This window comes from Hypomesus nipponensis, chromosome 26, assembly GCF_054491055.1.
Source record: "Hypomesus nipponensis isolate SF chromosome 26, ASM5449105v1, whole genome shotgun sequence".
Classification (NCBI taxonomy): domain Eukaryota; kingdom Metazoa; phylum Chordata; class Actinopteri; order Osmeriformes; family Osmeridae; genus Hypomesus; species Hypomesus nipponensis.
Window position 1 is genome coordinate 10977643 of NC_140386.1, and position 22022 is coordinate 10999664.

General features: G+C 51.3%; 1 protein-coding gene across 3 annotated transcripts; it reads right to left on the reverse strand.

Moving 5' to 3' along the window:
* Positions 1 to 56: 56 nt before the first annotated feature.
* Positions 57 to 21526, reverse strand: rgl1 (ral guanine nucleotide dissociation stimulator-like 1). Of its 3 annotated transcripts, none has more exons than XM_084692598.1 (18): positions 21218 to 21526; positions 12836 to 12946; positions 11549 to 11757; positions 10813 to 10884; positions 10442 to 10632; positions 9829 to 9953; positions 8800 to 9015; positions 8599 to 8702; positions 8337 to 8421; positions 7991 to 8080; positions 7312 to 7398; positions 7086 to 7118; positions 6532 to 6653; positions 6358 to 6453; positions 5550 to 5775; positions 5152 to 5457; positions 877 to 991; positions 57 to 787 (listed from the first exon to the last, which is right to left on the reverse strand). In XM_084692598.1, the coding sequence occupies exons 1-18, from the start codon at positions 21371 to 21373 to the stop codon at positions 606 to 608; spliced, it is 2526 nt and encodes an 841-aa protein (XP_084548724.1). In that variant the 5' UTR covers positions 21374 to 21526; the 3' UTR covers positions 57 to 605. The 3 variants fall into 3 exon arrangements, with proteins under 3 accessions (XP_084548724.1, XP_084548722.1, XP_084548723.1); XM_084692596.1 differs by having other exon boundaries at positions 5592 to 5775; positions 21218 to 21412; XM_084692597.1 differs by lacking the exon at positions 21218 to 21526 and adding an exon at positions 14876 to 15094.
* Between the last annotated feature and the right edge of the window lie 496 nt (positions 21527 to 22022).

Here is a 22022-nt window from a genome sequence, read left to right on the forward strand (position 1 = left end):
GCAAATGAGTGTTTATAGTGTCATTTAAACTAGTTGGTCATTTACACCACACCAGAAACGAGGGAAGTTGTTTTATTGTCCTACATCATCTCCATTCATATTCTCATTTAAAAACAGCTACTAATCGTCTGACATCCTTACAAAAGAACATAAAACATGTACATGAGGGAAGGTGCCCATTAGGAGGGGCCTATTTAGTCCAGAGCCAATCAGAAAGCTTCGTCACGCAGCTCGCAGTGGGAGGGGCATGCAGGAGAAACATGCCATGACATCACAGCGCCTGCCTATTATTAACCAGATCAGAATACTGACGAGGGAGTCCATTCGTAATCAGTTAATGAAGGCTACGGGATTGGCCTGTCAGATGCAGTCCCCGGCCACCTCTCTCTCTGATTGGACACATATACAACTGGAGAAGAGGGGAGTAGTTAACGTTGACAACAGGAAGTTTGGTAGAATACTGTTAAGTCGGGAGGTTCTGCTGGTTGTGGAGGGGCCAGCAGGGGGCGCCCTGCAGTCACACTATAGCCCAGCTCTGTCTGGAGTGTCACAGTGGTGGGTCCAGTGGGGGAGAGACAGAAGAAGAGCAGGGGGTGGAGACTGGGTCACAGGGTGACCTTGCTGAGGCGCTGTGATAGGCTGGAGCGCTGCTGGGCGCGAGGGAGGGTGGTGCGACATCTCATCTGAACTGGACGCGACGACGAGCCACGCCCACGCAACAGGAAGTCAAAGTTAACAGACGTGTTCATGGCGTAGAAGACGTTAGCGTTGTCTGGGATCACCAGCTCTGAGGAGGGAAAGAAAGAGAGATGGTTTTAACATGGTCTGTGTGTGTATATAGAAGTGTGTGTATACTGTATATAAGTGTGTGTGTACCTCTCTCCTCTGATATGACCTGGACCAGCTCGTATCCTTCCTCTGCCTCCACCTCCAGGTTATGTTTGGCTATCGCCCTGGCAACCACAGCTGGAGTCTTATCCTGACTGGTCAACTGGTGGAGGGGCGGTACAACAAAGAACATTGATTGGTCAACTCTAATGTCACAGACCCTCCCTCATATACACACCCACAGGCCACAGATATGCAGCATCACCAACAGAGATGGGAAATGGGTTAGCATGTGTGTTTTGGATGAAATTACCAAATGGGAAATCAGCAATGGGGTTAGTATGTGTGTTTTGGATGAAATGACCAAAGGGGTTGTCATGTGTGTTTTGGATGAAATGACCAAAGGGGTTAGCATGTGTGTTTTGGATGAAATGACCAAAGGGGTTAGCATGTGTGTTTTGGATGAAATGACCAAAGGGGAAATTAGCAAAGGGGTTAGTATGTGTGTTTTGGATGAAATTGCCAAAGGGGTTGTCATGTGTGTTTTGGATGAAATGACCAAAGGGGTTAGCATGTGTGTTTTGGATGAAATGACCAAAGGGGAAATTAGCAAAGGGGTTAGTATGTGTGTTTTGGATGAAATTGCCAAAGGGGTTGTCATGTGTGTTTTGGATGAAATGACCAAAGGGGAAATTACCAAAGGGGTTAGTAAGTGTGTTTTGGATGAAATTACCAAAGGGGTTGGCATGTGTGTTTTGGAAGAAATTACAAAAGGGGTTGGCATGTGTGTTTTGGAAGAAATTACAAAAGGGGAAATTAGCAAAGGGGTTGTCATGTGTGTTTTGGATAAAATGACCAAAGGGGGTAGCATGTGGGTTTTGGATGAAATGACCAAAGGTTTTAGCATATGTGTTTTGGATGAAATTACCAAAGGTGTTAGCATGTGTGTTTTGGATGAAATTACCAAATGGGAAATCAGCAATGGGGTTAGTATGTGTGTTTTGGATGAAATGACCAAAGGGGTTAGCATGTGTGTTTTGGAAGAAATTACAAAAGGGGTTAGCATGTGTGTTTTGGATGAATTTACCAAAGGGGTTAGCATGTGTGTTTTGGATGAAATGACCAAAGGGGAAATTAGCAAAGGGGTTAGTATGTGTGTTTTGGATGAAATTGCCAAAGGGGTTGTCATGTGTGTTTTGGATGAAATGACCAAAGGGGAAATTACCAAAGGGGTTAGTAAGTGTGTTTTGGATGAAATTACCAAAGGGGTTGGCATGTGTGTTTTGGAAGAAATTACAAAAGGGGTTGGCATGTGCGTTTTGGAAGAAATTACAAAAGGGGAAATTAGCAAAGGGGTTGTCATGTGTGTTTTGGATAAAATGACCAAAGGGGGTAGCATGTGGGTTTTGGATGAAATGACCAAAGGTTTTAGCATATGTGTTTTGGATGAAATCACCAAAGGTGTTAGCATGTGTGTTTTGGATGAAATTACCAAATGGGAAATCAGCAATGGGGTTAGTATGTGTGTTTTGGATGAAATGACCAAAGGGGTTAGCATGTGTGTTTTGGAAGAAATTACAAAAGGGGTTAGCATGTGTGTTTTGGATGAAATGACCAAAGGGGTTAGCATGTGTGTTTTGGAAGAAATTACAAAAGGGGTTAGCATGTGTGTTTTGGATGAATTTACCAAAGGGGTTAGCATGTGTATTTTGGATGAAATGACCAAAGGGGAAATTAGCAAAGGGGTTAGTATGTGTGTTTTGGATGAAATTGCCAAAGGGGTTGTCATGTGTGTTTTGGATGAAATGACCAAAGGGGTTAGCAAGTGTGTTTTGGATGAAATGACCAAAGGGGAAATTAGCAAAGGGGTTAGTATGTGTGTTTTGGATGAAATTGCCAAAGGGGTTGTCATGTGTGTTTTGGATGAAATGACCAAAGGGGAAATTAGCAAAGGGGTTAGTAAGTGTGTTTTGGATGAAATTACAAAAGGGGTTGGCATGTGTGTTTTGGAAGAAATTACAAAAGGGGAAATTAGCAAAGGGGTTGTCATGTGTGTTTTGGATAAAATGACCAAAGGGGGTAGCATGTGGGTTTTGGATGAAATGACCAAAGGTTTTAGCATATGTGTTTTGGATGAAATTACCAAAGGTGTTAGCATGTGTGTTTTGGATGAAATGACCAAAGGGGTTGTCATGTGTGTTTTGGATGAAATGACCAAAGGGGTTAGCATGTGTGTTTTGGAAGAAATTACAAAAGGGGTTGGCATGTGTGTTTTGGATGAAATGACCAAAGGGGAAATTAGCAAAGGGGTTAGTATGTGTGTTTTGGATGAAATGACCAAAGGGGTTAGTATGTGTGTTTTGGATGAAATTGCCAAAGGGGTTGTCATGTGTGTTTTGGATGAAATGACCAAAGGGGTTAGCATGTGTGTTTTGGATGAAATGACCAAAGGGGAAATTAGCAAAGGGGTTAGTATGTGTGTTTTGGATGAAATTGCCAAAGGGGTTGTCATGTGTGTTTTGGATGAAATGACCAAAGGGGAAATTACCAAAGGGGTTAGTAAGTGTGTTTTGGATGAAATTACCAAAGGGGTTGGCATGTGTGTTTTGGAAGAAATTACAAAAGGGGTTGGCATGTGTGTTTTGGAAGAAATTACAAAAGGGGAAATTAGCAAAGGGGTTGTCATGTGTGTTTTGGATAAAATGACCAAAGGGGGTAGCATGTGGGTTTTGGATGAAATGACCAAAGGTTTTAGCATATGTGTTTTGGATGAAATCACCAAAGGTGTTAGCATGTGTGTTTTGGATGAAATTACCAAATGGGAAATCAGCAATGGGGTTAGTATGTGTGTTTTGGATGAAATGACCAAAGGGGTTAGCATGTGTGTTTTGGAAGAAATTACAAAAGGGGTTAGCATGTGTGTTTTGGATGAATTTACCAAAGGGGTTAGCATGTGTGTTTTGGATGAAATGACCAAAGGGGAAATTAGCAAAGGGGTTAGTATGTGTGTTTTGGATGAAATTGCCAAAGGGGTTGTCATGTGTGTTTTGGATGAAATGACCAAAGGGGTTAGCAAGTGTGTTTTGGATAAAATGACCAAAGGGGAAATTAGCAAAGGGGTTAGTATGTGTGTTTTGGATGAAATTGCCAAAGGGGTTGTCATGTGTGTTTTGGATGAAATGACCAAAGGGGAAATTAGCAAAGGGGTTAGTAAGTGTGTTTTGGAAGAAATTACAAAAGGGGTTGGCATGTGTGTTTTGGAAGAAATTACAAAAGGGGAAATTAGCAAAGGGGTTGTCATGTGTGTTTTGGATAAAATGACCAAAGGGGGTAGCATGTGTGTTTTGGAAGAAATTACAAAAGGGGTTGGCATGTGTGTTTTGGATGAAATGACCAAAGGGGAAATTACAAAAGGAGTTAGCATGTGTGTTTTGGATGAAATGACCAAAGGGGTTGTCATGTGTGTTTTGGATAAAATGACCAAAGGGGTTAGCATGTGGGTTTTGGATGAAATGACCAAAGGTTTTAGCATGTGTGTTTTGGATGAAATTACCAAAGGGGAAATTAGCAAAGGGGTTAGTATGTGTGTTTTGGATGAAATTACCAAAGGGGTTGTCATGTGTGTTTTGGATAAAATTACCAAAGGGGAAATTAGCAATGGGGATAGTATGTGTGTTTTGGATGAAATCACCAAAGGGGTTGGCATTTGTGTTTTGGATGTTTTCTCTAACACACTCTCTCTCTAACACACTCTCTCTCTAACACACACTCTCTCTAACACACACACACTCTCTCTCTAACACACACTCTCTCTCTAACACACACTCTCTCTCTAACACACTCTCTCTCTAACACACACTCTCTCTCTAACACACACACACTCTCTCTCTAACACACACTCTCTCTCTAACACTCTCTCTCTCTCTAACACACTCTCTCTCTAACACACACTCTCTCTCTAACACACTCTCTCTCTCTAACACACACTCTCTCTAACACACACACACTCTCTCTCTAACACACACTCTCTCTCTAACACTCTCTCTCTCTCTAACACACTCTCTCTCTAACACACACTCTCTCTCTAACACACTCTCTCTCTAACACACACTCTCTCTAACACACACACACTCTCTCTCTAACACACACTCTCTCTCTAACACACACTCTCTCTCTAACACACTCTCTCTCTAACACACACTCTCTCTCTAACATACACACTCTCTCTCTAACACACACACACTCTCTCTCTAACACACACTCTCTCTCTAACACTCTCTCTCTCTCTAACACACTCTCTCTCTAACACACACTCCCCCTCACCAGAATGCTCTTGTAGAGGTTTCCGTTGCCGTGCGTCAGGCTCACCCTGATGACACAGGCGTCCTGGGCCTGGGTGTTGTAGGCCGGGGGGAGGGAGGGGGAGGCAGGGGAGAGAGGGGTGAGGGACATGGAGCGCCGGTGGCTGCAGGGGGGGAGGGAGGGGGAGGCGGGGAGGGAGGGGGAGAGAGGGGAGAGGGAAGGGGAAGCGGGGGAGAGAGGGGTGAGGGAGGGGGAGGCAGGGGCGGCAGACGAGGAGGAGATGGTGTCCATGGAATGGAGTGACGTGCAGGAGAAGGACTCTGAAAGCTGGACACACACGCACATCAATCATTAGTATCAATTGTTGAATATCATACTGTGTGTGTTAGTGCTGTGCGTGTGCGTGTGAGGGTTCCCACCTTGCTGCGCGGAGCATACGGGGTGTGTGTGAGGGTTCCCACCTTGCTGCGCGGAGCATCCGGGGTGGGTGTGTGTGTGAGGGCGTCTGCAGTGTGTGTGTCTCCGTCTGAGGGGCTGGAGTCGCTGGAAGACAGGCTGACTGAGTCCATGCTCTCCCCTGAGCTGCCAGCAGGGGGCGAGCGGGCCTCCCGGAGCGGACTGCAAGAGTCTGCTCCCAGGAACAAGCTGGGGGAGGAGATCAGGTCTAAAGTAAAGGGTACGTTTACCCAGAAGGGTGCAGGTGAAGGGTGTACTATAATACAGGAGGTGAGGGTGAGGTGTGGGAGAGGGTGAGGTGTGGTGAGGGTGAGGTGAGGTGAGGGTGAGGTGAGGGTGAGGTGAGGTGAGGTGAGGGTGAGGGTGAGGTGAGGGTGAGGTGAGGGTGAGGTGAGGGTGAGGGTGAGGGTGAGGGTGAGGGTGAGGGTGAGGTGAGGGTGAGGTGAGGGTGAGGTGAGGTGAGGTGAGGGTGAGGTGAGGTGAGGTGAGGTGAGGGTGAGGTGAGGGTGAGGTGAGGTGAGGGTGAGGTGAGGGTGAGGGTGAGGTGAGGGTGAGGTGAGGGCTGAGGGTGAGGGTGAGGGTGAGGTGAGGGTGAGGGTGAGGGTGAGGGTGAGGTGAGGGTGAGGTGAGGGTGAGGTGAGGTGAGGGTGAGGTGAGGTGAGGTGAGGGTGAGGTGAGGGTGAGGTGACGGTGAGGTGAGGGTGAGGTGAGGTGAGGGTGAGGTGATGGTGAGGTGAGGGTGTTCTCCAGCAGGGAGGGTGCAGGACTCACAGGCTCAGTCTCTTCACCATGCTGCTGCTCTTGGGAGGTTTTGGGGAGGACGGACTGCTGTCTCCCAGTCCCTCGATGTCACATGACAGGGCATAGCTGCAACACACACACACACAGCAGGTTAGCATGTGTGTGTCTGAGAGTGTGTGTGTGTGAGTGTGTGTGTGAGTGTACCTCTCCTCCTCGCTGTACTGGGGCTGGTTCCTGAACCAGTGTAAGAAGGCAGGGTCCGGGGCCAGGCAGTAGCTGTTGCAGGCTGACTGCAGCAGCTTGATCTGGGCAATCACCTCAAACTCCTGGAGTCATACATGTCACATACATATCATGCTCATTATATATTCATTGTTATTTCACCCTAAATAAGAGCGTGAGCAGTAACAGGTGGGCAGTAACAGGTGGGCAGTAACAGGTGGGCAGTAACTGGTGGGCAGTAACAGGTGGGCAGTAAAGGTGGGCAGTAACAGGTGGGCAGTAAAGGTGGGCAGTAACGGGTGGGCAGTAACGGGTGGGCAGTAACAGGTGGGCAGTAACAGGTGGGCAGTAAAGGTGGGCAGTAACGGGTGGGCAGTAACAGGTGGGCAGTAAAGGTGGGCAGTAACAGGTGGCCAGTAAAGGTGGGCAGTAACGGGTGGGCAGTAACGGGTGGGCAGTAACGGGTGGGCAGTAACGGGTGGGCAGTAACAGGTGGGCAGTAACAGATGGGCAGTAACAGGTGATAAATCACGTACTCTGCGTCTCTTCTCAAAGTTGATGAGGCCTCCCTGAGGAACACAAAGAGCTCAATGTCAGAACCTTGACCTACACACACACACACAGGGTCAAACACACACACACACACACAGGGTCAAACACACACACACACACACAGGGTCAAACACACACACACACACACACACAGGGTCAAACACACACACACACACAGGGTCAAACACACACACACACACACACACTGACCTCCACCAGGTCAGGCAGGGCGGTGTCCAGCATGGTGAGGTCCGTCAAGAAGGTCCCCAGGTAGGGGATGGTGCCCTGCATGGCCCCCTGGGAACACAGGTCACACACAGGTCACACAGGGTCACACACAGGGTCACAGGTCACACACAGGTCACAGGTCACACACAGGTCACAGGTCACACACAGGTCACACACAGGGTCACACACAGGTCACACACAGGTCACAGGTCACACACAGGTCACAGGTCACACACAGGTCACACACAGGGTCACACACAGGTCACACACAGGGTCACACACAGGGTCACACACAGGGTCACACACAGGTCACACACAGGTCACACACAGGGTCACACACAGGGTCACACACAGGTCACACACAGGGTCACACACAGGGTCACACACAGGGTCACACACAGGTCACACACAGGTCACACACAGGTCACACACAGGGTCACACACAGGGTCACACACAGGTCACACACAGGTCACACACAGGGTCACACACAGGGTCACACACAGGTCACACACAGGTCACACACAGGGTCACAGGGTCACACACAGGTCACACACAGGGTCACAGGTCACACACCCATAAAAGGAGGGATGAGGTCTACCTTGTGTGGGGCAGTGTGGGGGAGGAGGGGAGGAGGGGTTAGGAAGGAGGGGTGAGTCTCACCATGTCCTTCTGCAGCTGCAGTCTCTTGTGGGTGCGCTTGTGGTGCTCCTTAGCCCCACTGTCCAGACTGGCAAACTTAGAGGTGCCCTCCTGCAGGGGTGGGGCAAGGACACATGATCTCACGATAAGGTATGTTATCCCACTATTGTATGTGTGTGTGCATGTGAGTATCTGAGTTTAAAGTACTGCTTATTGTGTACAAATCACTGAAGGGCTCAGGGCCAAAGTCCAGTCCGGTATAAACCAGAGTAGGGCTGCTGCTAGCCAGCTCCAAACAGGCTCATTCATCCTTTTCAAATGTTTTGGTATTTATGCCTATGTGGGAGTGTGTGTGTGTGTGTGTTACCCTCATAAGCAGCTCTCGACTGGTCAGATAGTTGTTGTGGTCTGAGAAGATGCCTGACAGTTCCTCAAATGTCTGCATGCTGTCTCTGGAGGGACGACAGAGAGAGAGAGCGAGAGAGCGAGCGAGAGACAGAGAGAAAGACGGTTAGAGAGTGAAAGAGAGAGAGAAAGATGAGACAGGATGCTTCATGACAGCATAAACTACAGTGGCTGTGATTGGCTGAAGGCATGACAGACATGTCTTGCGGCCTATGAGGACGTACTTGTGCACACAGGCCCAGGCCCTCTTGAGGCGGTACAGGGGGTTGGACTGCAGCGCTGAGACGATGGCATGCAGAGACGAGAAGTTCTTAAAGATACGACACTCCTGGTAGGGCACACACACACAACACAGTCAGGGGGGGTGTATAGGTGTGTGTGTCAGAGTGTGTGTGTGTCTGTGTACAGTGTGTGTGTCTACATGCCTGAGCGATGTCCACCCAGCGCTGGATGATGCGGGCGCGGAGGTGAGGCCGCAGGTGGCGCTGGGAGAGCACAGTGCTCACCACACAGGCCGCCACGCCGTTGAACTGCGTGATGGTGGCGCGCACGCTGGCGGCCACGTGCTTGTTCTGCTTCTTGTCCCTCTGAGACCACACAGAGCCCAGACAGTGATGAGGAACTACCTTCTTAAACAGGAGCTGGAGGAGGAGAGGGGAGGAGGAGGGGGAGAGGGGAGGGGAGGAGGGGGAGGAGAGGGGAGGAGGAGGGGGAGGGGGGAGGGGAGGAAGAGGGGGAGGAGGAGTGGGGGAGGGGAGGAGGAGGGGGAGAGGGAAAGGGGAGGAGGGGGAGGAGGAGGGGGAGGAGGGGGAGGAGGAGAGGGGAGGTGTAGGGGGAGGAGGAGGGGAGGTGGAGGGGGAGGGGTAGGAGGAGGGGAGGATGAGGGGGAGGAGGGGGGGGGGAGGGGAGGAGGAGGGGGAGGGGAGGAGGAAGGGGAGGAGGGGGAGGAGGAGAGGGGAGGTGTAGGGAGAGGAGGAGGGGAGGTGGAGGGGGAGGGGTAGGAGGAGGGGAGGATGAGGGGGAGGAGGAGGGGGGAGGGGAGGAGGAGGGGGAGGGGAGGAGGAAGGGGAGAGGGGAGGAGGAGGGGGAGAGGGGAGGAAGAGGGGGAGGAAGAGGGAGGAGGGGAGGAGGAGGGGGAGAGGCGAGGAAGAGGGGGAGGAGGAGGGGGGGAGGGGAGGAGGTGGGGGAGAGGGAGGATGAGGGAGAGGGAAAGGGGAGGAGGGGGAGGAGGAGAGGGGAGGTGTAGGGGGAGGAGGAGGGGAGGTGGAGGGGGAGGAGGAGGGGTAGGAGGAGGGGAGGATGAGGGGGAGGAGGAGGGGGAGGAGAAGAGAGGGGAGGAGGGAGGTTGAACAGCAGTTTACTTCTTTCTGTCTTTGTGAGCCCATTCAACATCTGATCCTATTGTTATCCCCTTACTGCCTCCCCCCTCCTCCCCCCTCCTCCCGCTCTCTTACTGCGTCCATGTAGGTCAGCTGCTCGGCCACCAGCGCTGCATCGAAGGACAGGAAGTCGTCCTGGACCTCGATCTCCACTTCCTCCTCCTCGCCCAGGCAGAACGGGCCATTACCGTGGAAACCACCTGCATGGAGGTGGAGGGATGGGATGAGGGAAAGACAGATGAAACAAGATGAGAGAGGAGGATAGAGAGGAACACTTAACCTGACCAGAATCTGTCTGATGTCATGAAGTCACTGGTCAGAAGCAATACGTTCCCTCCTCCCCCCCACCGCAACATCACTACTTCTGCTGAGGAGTGAGAAAAGAGTTCCATCTCCAGGGCTAGAGAGTGTTCCTGGCCCCCAGGGTGTCCCCCCCTCCTAACCCCCAGGGTGTCCCCCCCTCCTGGCCCCAGGGTGTCCCCCCCTCCTAACCCCCAGAGTGTCCCCCCCTCCTAACCCCAGGGTGTCCCCCCCTCCTAACCCCCAGGGTGTCCCCCCCTCCTAACCCCAGGGTGTCCCCCCCTCCTAACCCCCAGGGTGTCCCCCCCTCCTAACCCCAGGGTGTCCCCCCTCCTAACCCCCAGGGTGTCCCCCCCTCCTAACCCCCAGGGTGTCCCCCTTCTCTCACCCTCGTCCGGGCCCAGACAGGCCTGTTGCTGGAGCTGCTCCAACAGACCCAGGGCGCGCCGCAGGGCCTCCGACCCAGGCAGAGCCCTCTGGAGGTGGGCCACCACCCGGCGCAGGCAGGGGTAGTCTGGAGGCTCCTGGAAGTCCTCGGGACACTGGTCCAACCACGCCCGCAGGATGGAGGCCAGAGCACTGAAGAGGGAGGAGGGGAGAGAAGGGGGGAGAGATTTTGGTTTCTAAAAGTGTTTGTTTGGTTGCAGTCAGAACTGTCGTCAAAACTGACGTCAAAACTCCCATCATGACCATTACTTCCACTGATTCAAGATTTAAGACAGAGAGAGATATGGGGAGAGAGACAACATTGTATCTTACTGTCTGACTGCTTTAGTTTCAGCAGGTTTGGATATCTCTGTCTGTCCATCTACCTCCTCCACACTGCCATACCTGAGAGAGGAGGAGAGGGGGGGAGGAGGAGAGGGGGGAGGATGAGAGGGGGGAGGAGGAGAGGGGGAGGGAGAAACAGAGTGAACACAGCAAATCAATCAATGAGAGAGAGAGAGAGAGAGAGAGAGAGAGAGAGAGAGAGAGAGAGAGAGAGAGAGAGAGAGAGAGAGCAGGGAGAGAGCAGGGAGAGAGAGAGAGCAGGGAGAGAGAGAGAGAGAGAGAGAGAGAGAGAGAGAGAGAGAGCAGGGAGAGAGCAGGGAGAGAGAGAGAGTGAGAGAGAGAGAGAGAGAGAGAGAGAGAGAGAGAGAGAGAGAGAGAGCAGAGAGAGAGAGAGAGAGAGAGAGAGAGAGAGAGAGAGAGAGAGAGAGAGCAGGGAGAGAGAGAGAGAGAGAGAGAGAGAGAGAGAGAGAGAGAGAGAGAGAGAGAGAGAGAGAGAGAGAGCAGGGAGAGAGAGCAGGGAGAGAGAGAGAGAGAGAGAGAGAGAGAGAGAGAGCAGAGAGAGAGAGAGAGAGAGAGAGAGAGAGAGAGAGAGAGAGAGAGCAGGGAGAGAGCAGGGAGAGAGAGAGAGAGAGAGAGAGAGAGAGAGAGAGAGAGAGCAGGGAGAGAGAGAGAGAGAGAGAGAGAGAGAGAGAGAGAGAGAGAGAGAGAGCAGAGAGAGAGCTACCTGTCCAGCAGCAGGTGCAACACGGTGGAGGTGGAGGTGAAGGCACGGTAGGTGGACAGGAAGATGCTGGTGTAGGTCAGGTCGTTGTCCCCGAAGGCAGTGAGCAGGTTCTCCACCAGCTTCTCCAGCGACCCCGCCCTGATGCTGCGGATCTTACACGTCTCCAACTGGCTCACGGTGTGCCCAGGGGGGAGGCGGTCTCCTTCCACCTGGAGAGGAGAGGGGAGGGGAGGGAGGCAGGGAGGAGGGGGAGGTTGGAGGGGAGGGAGGCAGGGAGGAGGGGGAGGTTGGAGGGGAGGGAGGCAGGGAGGAGGGGGAGGTTGGAGGGGAGGGAGGCAGGGAGGAGGGGGAGGTTGGAGGGGAGGGAGGCAGGGAGGAGGGGGAGGTTGGAGGGGAGGGAGGCAGGGAGGAGGGGGAGGTTGGAGGGGAGGGAGGCAGGGAGGAGGGGGAGGTTGGAGGGGAGGGAGGCAGGGAGGAGGGGGAGGTTGGAGGGGAGGGAGGCAGGGAGGAGGGGGAGGTTGGAGGGGAGGGAGAGCAAGAGAGAGATGGATTGAGAGTTAGAAGGACAATCAAGGCTGTTTTATTTTTCACCAGATGTGTCCGACAATTGTGTCTACAAGGAGAAGGTCAGAGAGAGAAAGAAAGAGAGAGAATGAGAGAGGAGGAGAGAGAGATAGTGAGGGAGAGAAAGAGAAGGAGAGAAATGGGGGGAAACCTTGGAGCAACTAGCACACTAACAGGAAACAATTCAATCTGCTTTCAATCTAAGAGAACCACCTCCACTGTCTTCTGACTGACAGATCAGCTGGCTGACTGACTGACTGGCTGACTAACAGACTGACTAACAGACTGGCTGGCTGGCTGGCTGGCTGGCTGGCTGACAGACTGGCTGGCTGGCAGGGGCTGACAGACTGACTGGGGCCAGCAGACTACTTCAGTGTGTGTTTACCTCAGTGAGCTGGTTTAAAAACACCACAGTTTCACAACCATCAAAACAGAATGTTCTTTAGACACCAGCTGGGTTTCCCTGCTGTCTCTCTTTCCTACTCTCTCTCCAACTCTCTCTCTCTCTCTCTCACTACCTTCACAATAGATGGCTGCACAAGATTCGGCATACATACATACAGACAAAAACACAGTGATAGAGACACACAGGGAGAGAGACAGACAGGCAGACAGACAGGCAGAGAGACAGACAGGCAGAGAGACAGACAGGCAGAGAGACAGACAGAGAGACAGGCAGAGAGACAGGCAGAGAGACAGACATGACAGACAGACAGGTCTTACCCCTAACCAGCGGGCTCCCTTATTGGCTGCCTGCTGGATCTGGACTCTCTTGAGGGTCACGTGGTACACAGCCTCCTCCTCTAGCTCCTCCCCCCAGTCCTGCACACAGCTCTGAGAACACAACACAGAACCTTAGAACCACCGTCTAGAACAGAGAACAATGACAGGACAAAAAGAGAGAAGATAAAGAGTTCTCAGGGACTCCTCCACTCCCCCCCCCTCCTCCTCCACTCCCCCCCCCCCTCCTCCGCTCCCCTCCCCCCTCCTCCTCCTCCACTCCCCCCCCCCTCATCCTCCGCTCCCCCCCCCCTCCTCCTTCGCTCCCCCCCTCCTGCCAGACAGCTTCATGATGGAGGCTGCAAAGTCGTAGGGGTGTCAGGGTCACAGGTCACAGGTCATAACTGACCGTTAGCAGACTGAATGGGAAAAAGGCTCCCACACACACACACGTACACACTCTGCCTGTCTGGTGAGTGTGTGTGGGTATGTGTGTGTGTGTGTGTTTGGGTTCAAACAGAGCGACAGAAAAACAAACCTCTGGGCTCTGATCAACAGTGGTGGCACATGGGGGAGAGAGGGGGGGGAGGGGGGAGAGAGGGGGAGAGAGGGGGGGGAGGGAGAGAGGGGGGGGGGGGGGGAGGGAGGGGGGGAGAGAGGGGGAGAGAGGGGGAGATGGTGCCACAGAGGAATAACTGAATCCAGCAGATAAAAGGGAGCAGCATGTGTGTGTTTCCCATCAGTTTCCTGCCTGCCTGCCTGCCTGCCTGCCTGCCTGCCTGCCTGCCTGCCTGCCTGCCTGCCTGCCTGCTTGCCTGCCTGTCTGCCTGTCTGCCTGTCTTTCTGTCTGTCTGTCTGCCTGTCTGTCTGTCTGCCTGTCTGCCTGTCTGTCTGTCTGTCTGTCTGTCTGTCTCTGTCTGCCTGTCTGTCTGCCTGTCTCTGTCTGCCTGTCTGTCTGCCTGTCTCTGTCTGTCTGTCTGTCTGCCTGTCTCTGTCTGCCTGTCTGTCTGCCTGTCTCTGTCTGCCTGTCTGTCTGCCTGTCTCTGTCTGCCCCACCACCACCCCCCTCCCCTCAACAGGCTTGCTTAGTGTACAATCTGCTGACGGAGACCTCTCTCTCTCTCTTTGTGTCCACCAGAAATGTTTAAAGGCCGCTGACGGCCCAAAGAGGGGCTTAGCTCCAGAGCCCCCCCCCCCCCCCCCCCCCCCCCGGCGGGGCGGAGTCATCCAAACCACACATGACGTAACCGCACCACTTCAGCAAGGAACAGGACATTTGGACAATTCCACATCCAATCACGGTCGTCACTTTAACTTCACTTTAACACTGCGGTTTCCAACCATAACCCGTACACCTCCAAGTGTAAGACCTCCACCTCCAAGTGTTCTCTGAATAAAACTGTTAAAAGCGAGCAAAAGAAAGCGTCCGGGAGACACATTCGAGACGTAAACAGGAGGCCTTCGCTCTTGTGTGGGAGTTTGGGAGCAGAGTGGATGGAGGGATGGAAGTAGAAAACAATATCAAACAGCAAATAGTAGTTTGGATGGTATCCATCTTTCAACAACCCCCGCCTCCCCGTCACCCTTTTAACTGTTTATCAGCTGCGCGAGGAACAATACGCTTTGGGTAACAACGGGGGTGTCGGGTTCACCAGAGATGGTCTCGCGGCTTTGTGCGACGGTGCTAGAAGCAGCTGCCACGGGTCAGAGCTGGCCCCGGGGACACGGGATTGTTCCCCTAATTCATTCCCAGCGCGAGACAAAAGTTTACATTTCCATACATTGGCTCCTTGGAAAGTTAACGGAACAATCAGAACACTGGCGCAGAAGTCTCCAGACAAGTTAGACACCTCAGCAGAGGCGCAGCCAAACACGGAGCAGAAACATTTAAACTTTGTGTTCTCATTCACTGGCCTCCTTCTATATCCGCTACTTTTCCCAAGCCCGTGACCCCCTTCCCCCCACCCCCGCCTCTCTCTCTCCAGGCGCATTTGCTCAGACAGACAGATCAACAACACTGAGGAAAACAGCAGAACTTTCTACCATCTTATCCTTCCAGGAGAACCTCATGTCCGGCGGGTCTCGCGTGCTCCCGGAGCAGCATCAGAACCTGGTGAAAGTCCCGGCCGGCTAGAAATGTTTATAGTTCCGAAGCAACGTCCCCTGGTAGAAAATCTTTTCTCCTCCGTTACACACACAATCCGTCACTTGCAAACGCTCTTGTCCGTAGACCAACCCCCCCGCTCTGAACTCCAAATCCGCCTCCTGTCTTCAGTCTCCCCCTCTTCCTCCCCCTCTGCCTCCGTCTCCTCTGCCCGCCCAAACCCCGCCCATTGGACTCATTTCAGCCCTGGGCCGTATCTCTTTCTCAACATTTTTCATCTACGATACTAAAGTTGTATAGGCAGAGCTATACAACCACACAATGTAAACATTAATCTATCAAAATAAATTCGTTCGATTTGTTTCCAGTTGAGTTTGAAAGCGTCTTGTTGCGCAAAACCACTTTTCAGGCCGTTTGTACTGGACAATGCAAGGAAACAGAGGACGCGCCGGATTAATGTTGTTTACGAGAAAACAGGCGAAGTGTGTTAGACTACTTAACAGTGAGGAGTAGATGTTAGGTGTCACACACTTACACAACATTGGCTCAAAAGGATAGAGAGAGAGAGAGAGAGAGAGAGAGAGGGATGGAGAGAGGGGTTAATATGAGCTACACTTTAGAGGGTGTTTCATAGTTTTATGGTAACTCTGACTGGGGAGAGAGATAATAAGGGTGTGTGAGAATGCAAAAGAGAGTTAGAAAAATAGTGCCAGTGTGTGGGGTCCCTCCCACACACACACACACACACACACACTTTTGCACAGAGCACGTCATACAATAACACAAACATGCGCACCCTGCCTGCCTGTCTGATTAGCGGGGGCCAGTTCCCAGCATGCCCTGCAGACAGGGGTTTAGGACGCCTGGTCAGAGGCTGGGAAAGGTCACGACCCCTCCTGAGTTGATGTCAGAGGGGAGTGATGTCATCTCTGTGCGCCACCAGACCAGTGACTTATGTGACAGGACAAGAATCAGGCTCAGAGGGAACCCACTCAGAGAGACCACCAGAGACACCAGCAGAGAGAGAGTAACAGAGAGAGAGACCAGCAGAGAGAGAGTAACAGAGAGAGAGACCAGCAGAGAGAGAGTAACAGAGAGAGAGAGAGACCAGCAGAGAGAGACTAACAGAGAGAGAGACCAGCAGAGAGAGAGTAACAGAGAGAGAGAGACCAGCAGAAAGAGTAACAGAGAGAGAAACCAGCAGAGAGAGAGTAACAGAGACCAGCAGAGAGAGAGAGTAACAGAGTAACAGAGAGAGAGAGACCAGCAGAAAGAGAGAGAGAGTAACAGAGAGAGTAACAGGGAGACCAGCAGAGAGAAACCAGCAGAGAGAGCAGGTCAGATCAGGGTGGAGGCTCTGCTGTTATTGCACCACTGAGGGGAAAAAAGCACATTCCAGGAAATCTCCCACTTCCTGCCTCCAGAGTGCCTGCTGTCTGCATCCCCGACTGGCAGGATGGTTACAGGCGGGTTACAGGCTGGTTACAGGCTAGTTACTGGCTGGTTGAATACTGGCTGGTTACAGGTTGGTTACAGGCTGGTTACTGGCTGGTTACTGGATGATTACAGACTAAATACTGGCTGGTTACAGCCTGGTTTCTGGCTGAACACTGGCTGGCTACAGGCTGGTTACTGGCTGTTTGAATACTGGTTGGTTACAGGCTGGTTACAGCCTAGTTACAGCCTGGTTACTGGTTGGTTACAGCCTGGTTACTGGCTGGTTACTGGTTGGTTACTGGTTGGTTACAGCCTGGTTACAAACTGGTTACTGGTTGGTTACAGGCTGGTTACAGGCTGGTTACAGCCTGGTTACTGGTTGGTTACAGGCTGGTTACTGGTTGGTTACTGGTTGGTTACAGCCTGGTTACAAACTGGTTACTGGTTGGTTACATGCTGGTTACTGGCTGGTTACTGGTTGGTTACAGCCTGGTTACAGCCTGGTTACAGCCTGGTTACTGGTTGGTTACAGCCTGGTTACTGGCTGGTTACAGCCTGGTTACAGCCTGGTTACAGCCTGGTTACTGGCTGGTTACAGCCTGGTTACTGGCTGGTTACTGGTTGGTTACAGGCTGGTTACAGCCTGGTTACTGGTTGGTTACTGGCTGGTTACAGCCTGGTTACTGGCTGTCTCTTTCCTTGACTGGCTGGTGGGTGTGTGTGCTCAAGTTCTGGTGTCTGTTGACAGTGTGAGTGTTCCTCCTGGCCATTAGGGGGCAGTGTGATGGGAACGCTTCTGTACCTCTCACTGTCCTCTCCATCACTCTATCAACAAGAGAGGTGAGCCTTCAAAATAATGACGTCTTCACCCCCCCACCCCGGCAGGGGTGATTTCACCTTGACCCCTCCAAATTCCTGGAGAATTTCAACAGCCCTGTATTAGTCTGTATTAGTCTGTCACCTGTCTCTCTCCTGTTCTTCTGCCAGCAGATACGTAACACACACACACACACACATATATATACACACACACACCAGTTATCTTCTTAACTAGTTCATAAAGGAGCAATAAGAATACAGCCCCACTCACCCCCATCACCCTGTGCGACTCCCCAGTCAACACTGTGGAGTCCTTCCGCTTCCTTGGCACCATCCTCTCCCAGGAACTGAAAGCGCTGAACTCTAAAGTGGGAACTGAACATCAGCTTCCTCACCAAGAAAGCACAACAGAGGATGTACTTCCTACGGCAGCTGAAGAAATTCTACCTGCCAAAGACAATGATGGTGCACTTCTACTCAGCCATCATTGAGTCCATCCTCACCTCCTCCATCACCACCTGGTACGCTGCTGCCACTGCCAAGGACAAGAGCAGGCTGCAGCGTATCATCTGCACTGCTGAGAAGGTGATCGGCTGCAATCTGCCTTCCCTCGAGGATCTGCACACCTCGAGGATCCTGAGGCGAGCGAGGAAGATTGTGGCCGACCCCTCCCACCCTGGACACTCCCTATTTCAGTCACTCCCCTCCGGCAGAAGGCTGCGGTCCATTAGGACCAAAACTTCACGCCATAAGAACAGTTTCTTTCCATCCGCTGTTAGCCTCTTCAACAAGGCCAAGGGCTTACACTGACTTTAATGACCTTAATCACAATCTGCACAATGACACCTTGCCACATTGGAATTTGCACTATTTGTATCTTTTGTACTATTTGTATCTTTTGTACTATTTGTATTTTTTGTACTATCTGTATTTTTAGATGGTAAATTATGTATAAAGTAAATTATTTATATTTTATGTTTTATTCTAAATCCCCTCAACTAGACTTTGTTCCTTTTGAATGGTTAGACCACATATTTAAGTTTTAAGATTCCTATATTTCATGGCGATTGAAACCCTTTCTGATTCTGATTCTGACACTGGGGTGAGACAGTGAGAGAGCTAGAGAGAGTGTTTAGGCAGGACACGAGAGAGAGAGAGAGAGAGAGAGAGAGAGAGAGAGAGAGAGAGAGAGAGAGAGAGAGAGAGAGAGAGAGAGAGAGAGAGAGAGAGAGAGAGAGAGAGAGAGAGAGAGAGAGAGAGAGAGAGAGAGAGAGACAGAGAGAGAGAGAGAGAGAGAGAGAAAGAGTGTGTTTAGGCAGGACACTAGAGTGAGAGGAACATTAAGCAGACCGTTGACTCTATGACCTAATTAGCCACCAGCTTTAATGTGACCCCCCACAGACACACAGCTAGAGGCTACACACACACACACACACACACAGACAGCAGACACAATGAGCAGTCCTCAGAGTCCATGGAGCTGTCAGGAGAGAACCATTGTGTCATCGTTGACCGGTCAATCAACATTGAACTACAAACACACTTAGCAGAGATCTCTCCATGATCTCCCCACACACAAACACACACACACATAAACACACACAAGCTCACAAAAACACTATCTACTTTCCTCACATGACAGTGTCAAAAGAATGGAAACTATGATTGTCATCACAGAGACAGCTTCTTTAGTTTCTTTCTAAAAGGAGAAGTGAATCTGCCTGTCAGCTTTCTTCAATGGAAACCACATCTACTAAATAGAAACCACATCTACTGAATAGAAACCACATCTTCTAAATAGAAAGTCCCTCCTGGTCTTAAGCAGCTGCTGTTCAGCAGTGACACAGACTGCTGAAGTGGCATCTTCTGCCCACACGTTTATCAGAGACTGTGACGGGGCTATACAGGGTTATAACTGGTCATGTAGGGTTATAACACTGTTATGCAGGGTTATAACTGGTCATGTAAGGTTATAACACTGTTATGCAGGGTTATAACTGGTCATGTAAGGTTATAACACTGTTATGTAGGGTTATAACTGGTTATGTAAGGGTTCTGTAGGGTTTTACAAGGATTTCATGGGGTTATGTGAGTTATTAAAGGTCATGAAGGGGTTATGCAATTTGAAATGGTTTTGTACAGTATTGGGTTGCAGGTGGAAAGGTTATAGCAGTTTACAAATGCTTTTGGGATTCTCTGTCCCTTCATGACCTGAACCTTGAACCCCTCACCGTCACCACGATTACATAACCTACCAGAGCCATAAAGCACAGATCACACCCGTTTATGACTGTCCTGGTTCCATGACCACGTCTTAAAGACGTGATTAATGTGTGTGTAGGTCAGTAGAGAGGAACAGTCAAAGTCTCCGTGTTTGCAGAATAGGCAGCGGTTATGCAACACTGTACTCTAGCAGGTAAGGTCCATGTAGACCAGACCAGGTGGACTCCATGTAGACCAGACCAGGTGTGTTCCTGTCTGGGTCATTGGTGTTCCTGCTGCGTGAGTTACTGTCAGCGTTGTGTTTATAAACACAACAGCAGCAGTCTGGGTGTGATCACCTCAAGATCGCAGCTTCAACACACGCTGTCACTGTGCTGTTCCAACCACTGTTATGTGTTTAGAAGGGATTTTACCAGTTCTTCATTACTGATCTGGTCTGCTCTGAAACAAACACACATACACATACACACACCCACAGTATCTCCACAGACCCCAGTGGAGCTGAATAAAGACTACTGGAGAAGAGATTGAACTGGAGGAGGGAGTGAGCTGAGGACTGAGATGAAGGACTGGAGGAGGGAGTGAGCTGAGGACTGAGATGAAGGACTGGAGGAGGGAGTGAGCTGAGGACTGAGATGAAGGACTGGAGGAGGGAGTGAGCTGAGGACTGAGATGAAGGACTGGAGGACTGGGACTGGGATCTTGTGTGTCAGAGCCTTGTTGTGTTGGATGACTCTTGGTGTGTTAACTATGTAGAAACTCTGTGAGCAATCTGTGTGTGTGTTCCTTTTACAGGGAACAATGGACGGAAACTCTGGTGAACTAGGAAGATACGTCAAGCAGGATGTCTGATGCACACAGACACACAGCTTAACTGTAAAGTAACTCCAGTTCCATGAAGTTTGGACTAAACTGTACATCTGACTAAGCAAGCAGTAACCAGGCAGTAAGCAGGCCGTAACCAGGCCGTAACCAGGCAGTAACCAGGCCATAACCAGGCAGTCAGCAGTGTGTGTTACCAGAGGTCAGCCTGCTGGGCATGTGACAGGCTGGCAGAGGCAGGAGAGAAGGCTTAGCCCCCCCATCTCCCCCAGCCCCCTGACCTCCCCCACTAAGCCCTCCTTACCCCCCCCTTCATTTCCTCAGAATCCCGTAACACAACAAACCTGGGTCATAGCCCCTGTCCACATATTGACAATCCAGAAAGTCAGACTCCCCATCTATACACCATCTATACACCATCTATACACCATCTATACACCATCTATACACCATCTATACACCATCTATACACCTCACTACACACCATCTATACACCATCTATACACCATCTATACACCATCTATACACCATCTATACACCTCACTACACACCATCTATACACCATCTATACACCTCACTAAACACCATCTATACACCATCTATACACCATCTATACACCATCTATACACCATCTATACACCATCTATACACCTCACTACACACCATCTATACACCATCTATACACCTCATTAAACACCATCTATACACCATCTATACACCATCTATACACCTCACTAAACACCATCTATACACCATCTATACACCATCTATACACCATCTATACACCTCACTACACACCATCTATACACCATCTATACACCATCTATACACCATCTATAAACCATCTACACACCTCACTACACACAACCTGTACATACGACATGTACATAGCTACATCCCTTCAGTATCTGGCATTTCAACACACACACCGCACCCCCCCACACCACACACCCCCACACACCCAGGAGGTGGTGACTCACCCAGTGTCGTGGGCCGCTCTCTGGGGAGCGGGCCTGGTATCTCTGGAGGGCCACCCCCCCGTCCCCGGCCAGCAGCGAGGAGCCCAGCTCAGGGCAGCGAGGCTGGGGGGCCGGGGGCCAGGGCAGCAGGGTGGCCAGGGGGTAGTGGGAGATCATGCTGGGCCCCTGGAGGTCAGGGGGGAGCAGGGCATACTGGAGCCTGAGCGGCAGCTCTGGGTCCTGGGGAAGCCGAGACAAGAGTCTTGGGTGGCTGGATGTTTTGGCTGGATGGTTGGGCTGGATGGCTACCCTTAGCTTGGCTGTTAGCTTGGGTGTTAGCCTGGCTGTTAGCCTCACTGGTTGGCCTGGCAGGCTAGCGTGGTTAGCCTGGTTAGCGTCTGGTTACCTTGGGTGGTTAGCCTCGCTGGTTAGCCTGGCTGGTTGTCCTGGAAGGCTAGCCTGATTAGCCTGGTTGATTACACTGGTTCTCCTTGCAGGTACACTAGTCTGTCTTTGTGGAGGTCTGCAAGGTTGGAGGTCTGGAGGTCTGTGGAGCTGGAGGTCTGGAGGTCTGTGGAGCTGGAGGTCTGGAGGTCTGTGGAGCTCTCTCCCTGCGTAATCTCTCTTCCTGTTTCTCTGAACTACTCCACTAATTTCTCTTCTCCTCTCTCCTTCTGTGGTTCCAGGCAAACAACTCACACCACACAAATGATGAAAGTGTCTCCCTCTCCCTTTCCATCCCTCTCAGCTGGGGGCGGAGCCAGAGATAAGCCCTGCCCCTTGTCCATCTAGCCACTGAAGTTAGGCTCAGAAAGAAAGATTGTGT

Coding starts and splice junctions, on each gene's coding strand:
- rgl1 (XM_084692598.1), bottom strand. CDS start 21,373: ATGATCTCCCACTACCCCCTGGCCACCCTGCTGCCCTGGCCCCCGGCC. Junction 11,758..12,835: donor AGGGAGCCCGCTGGTTAGGG/GTAAGACCTGTC, acceptor TCTCCTCTCCAG/GTGGAAGGAGACCGCCTCCC. Junction 10,633..10,812: donor GAAACTAAAGCAGTCAGACA/GTAAGATACAAT, acceptor CTCCCTCTTCAG/TGCTCTGGCCTCCATCCTGC.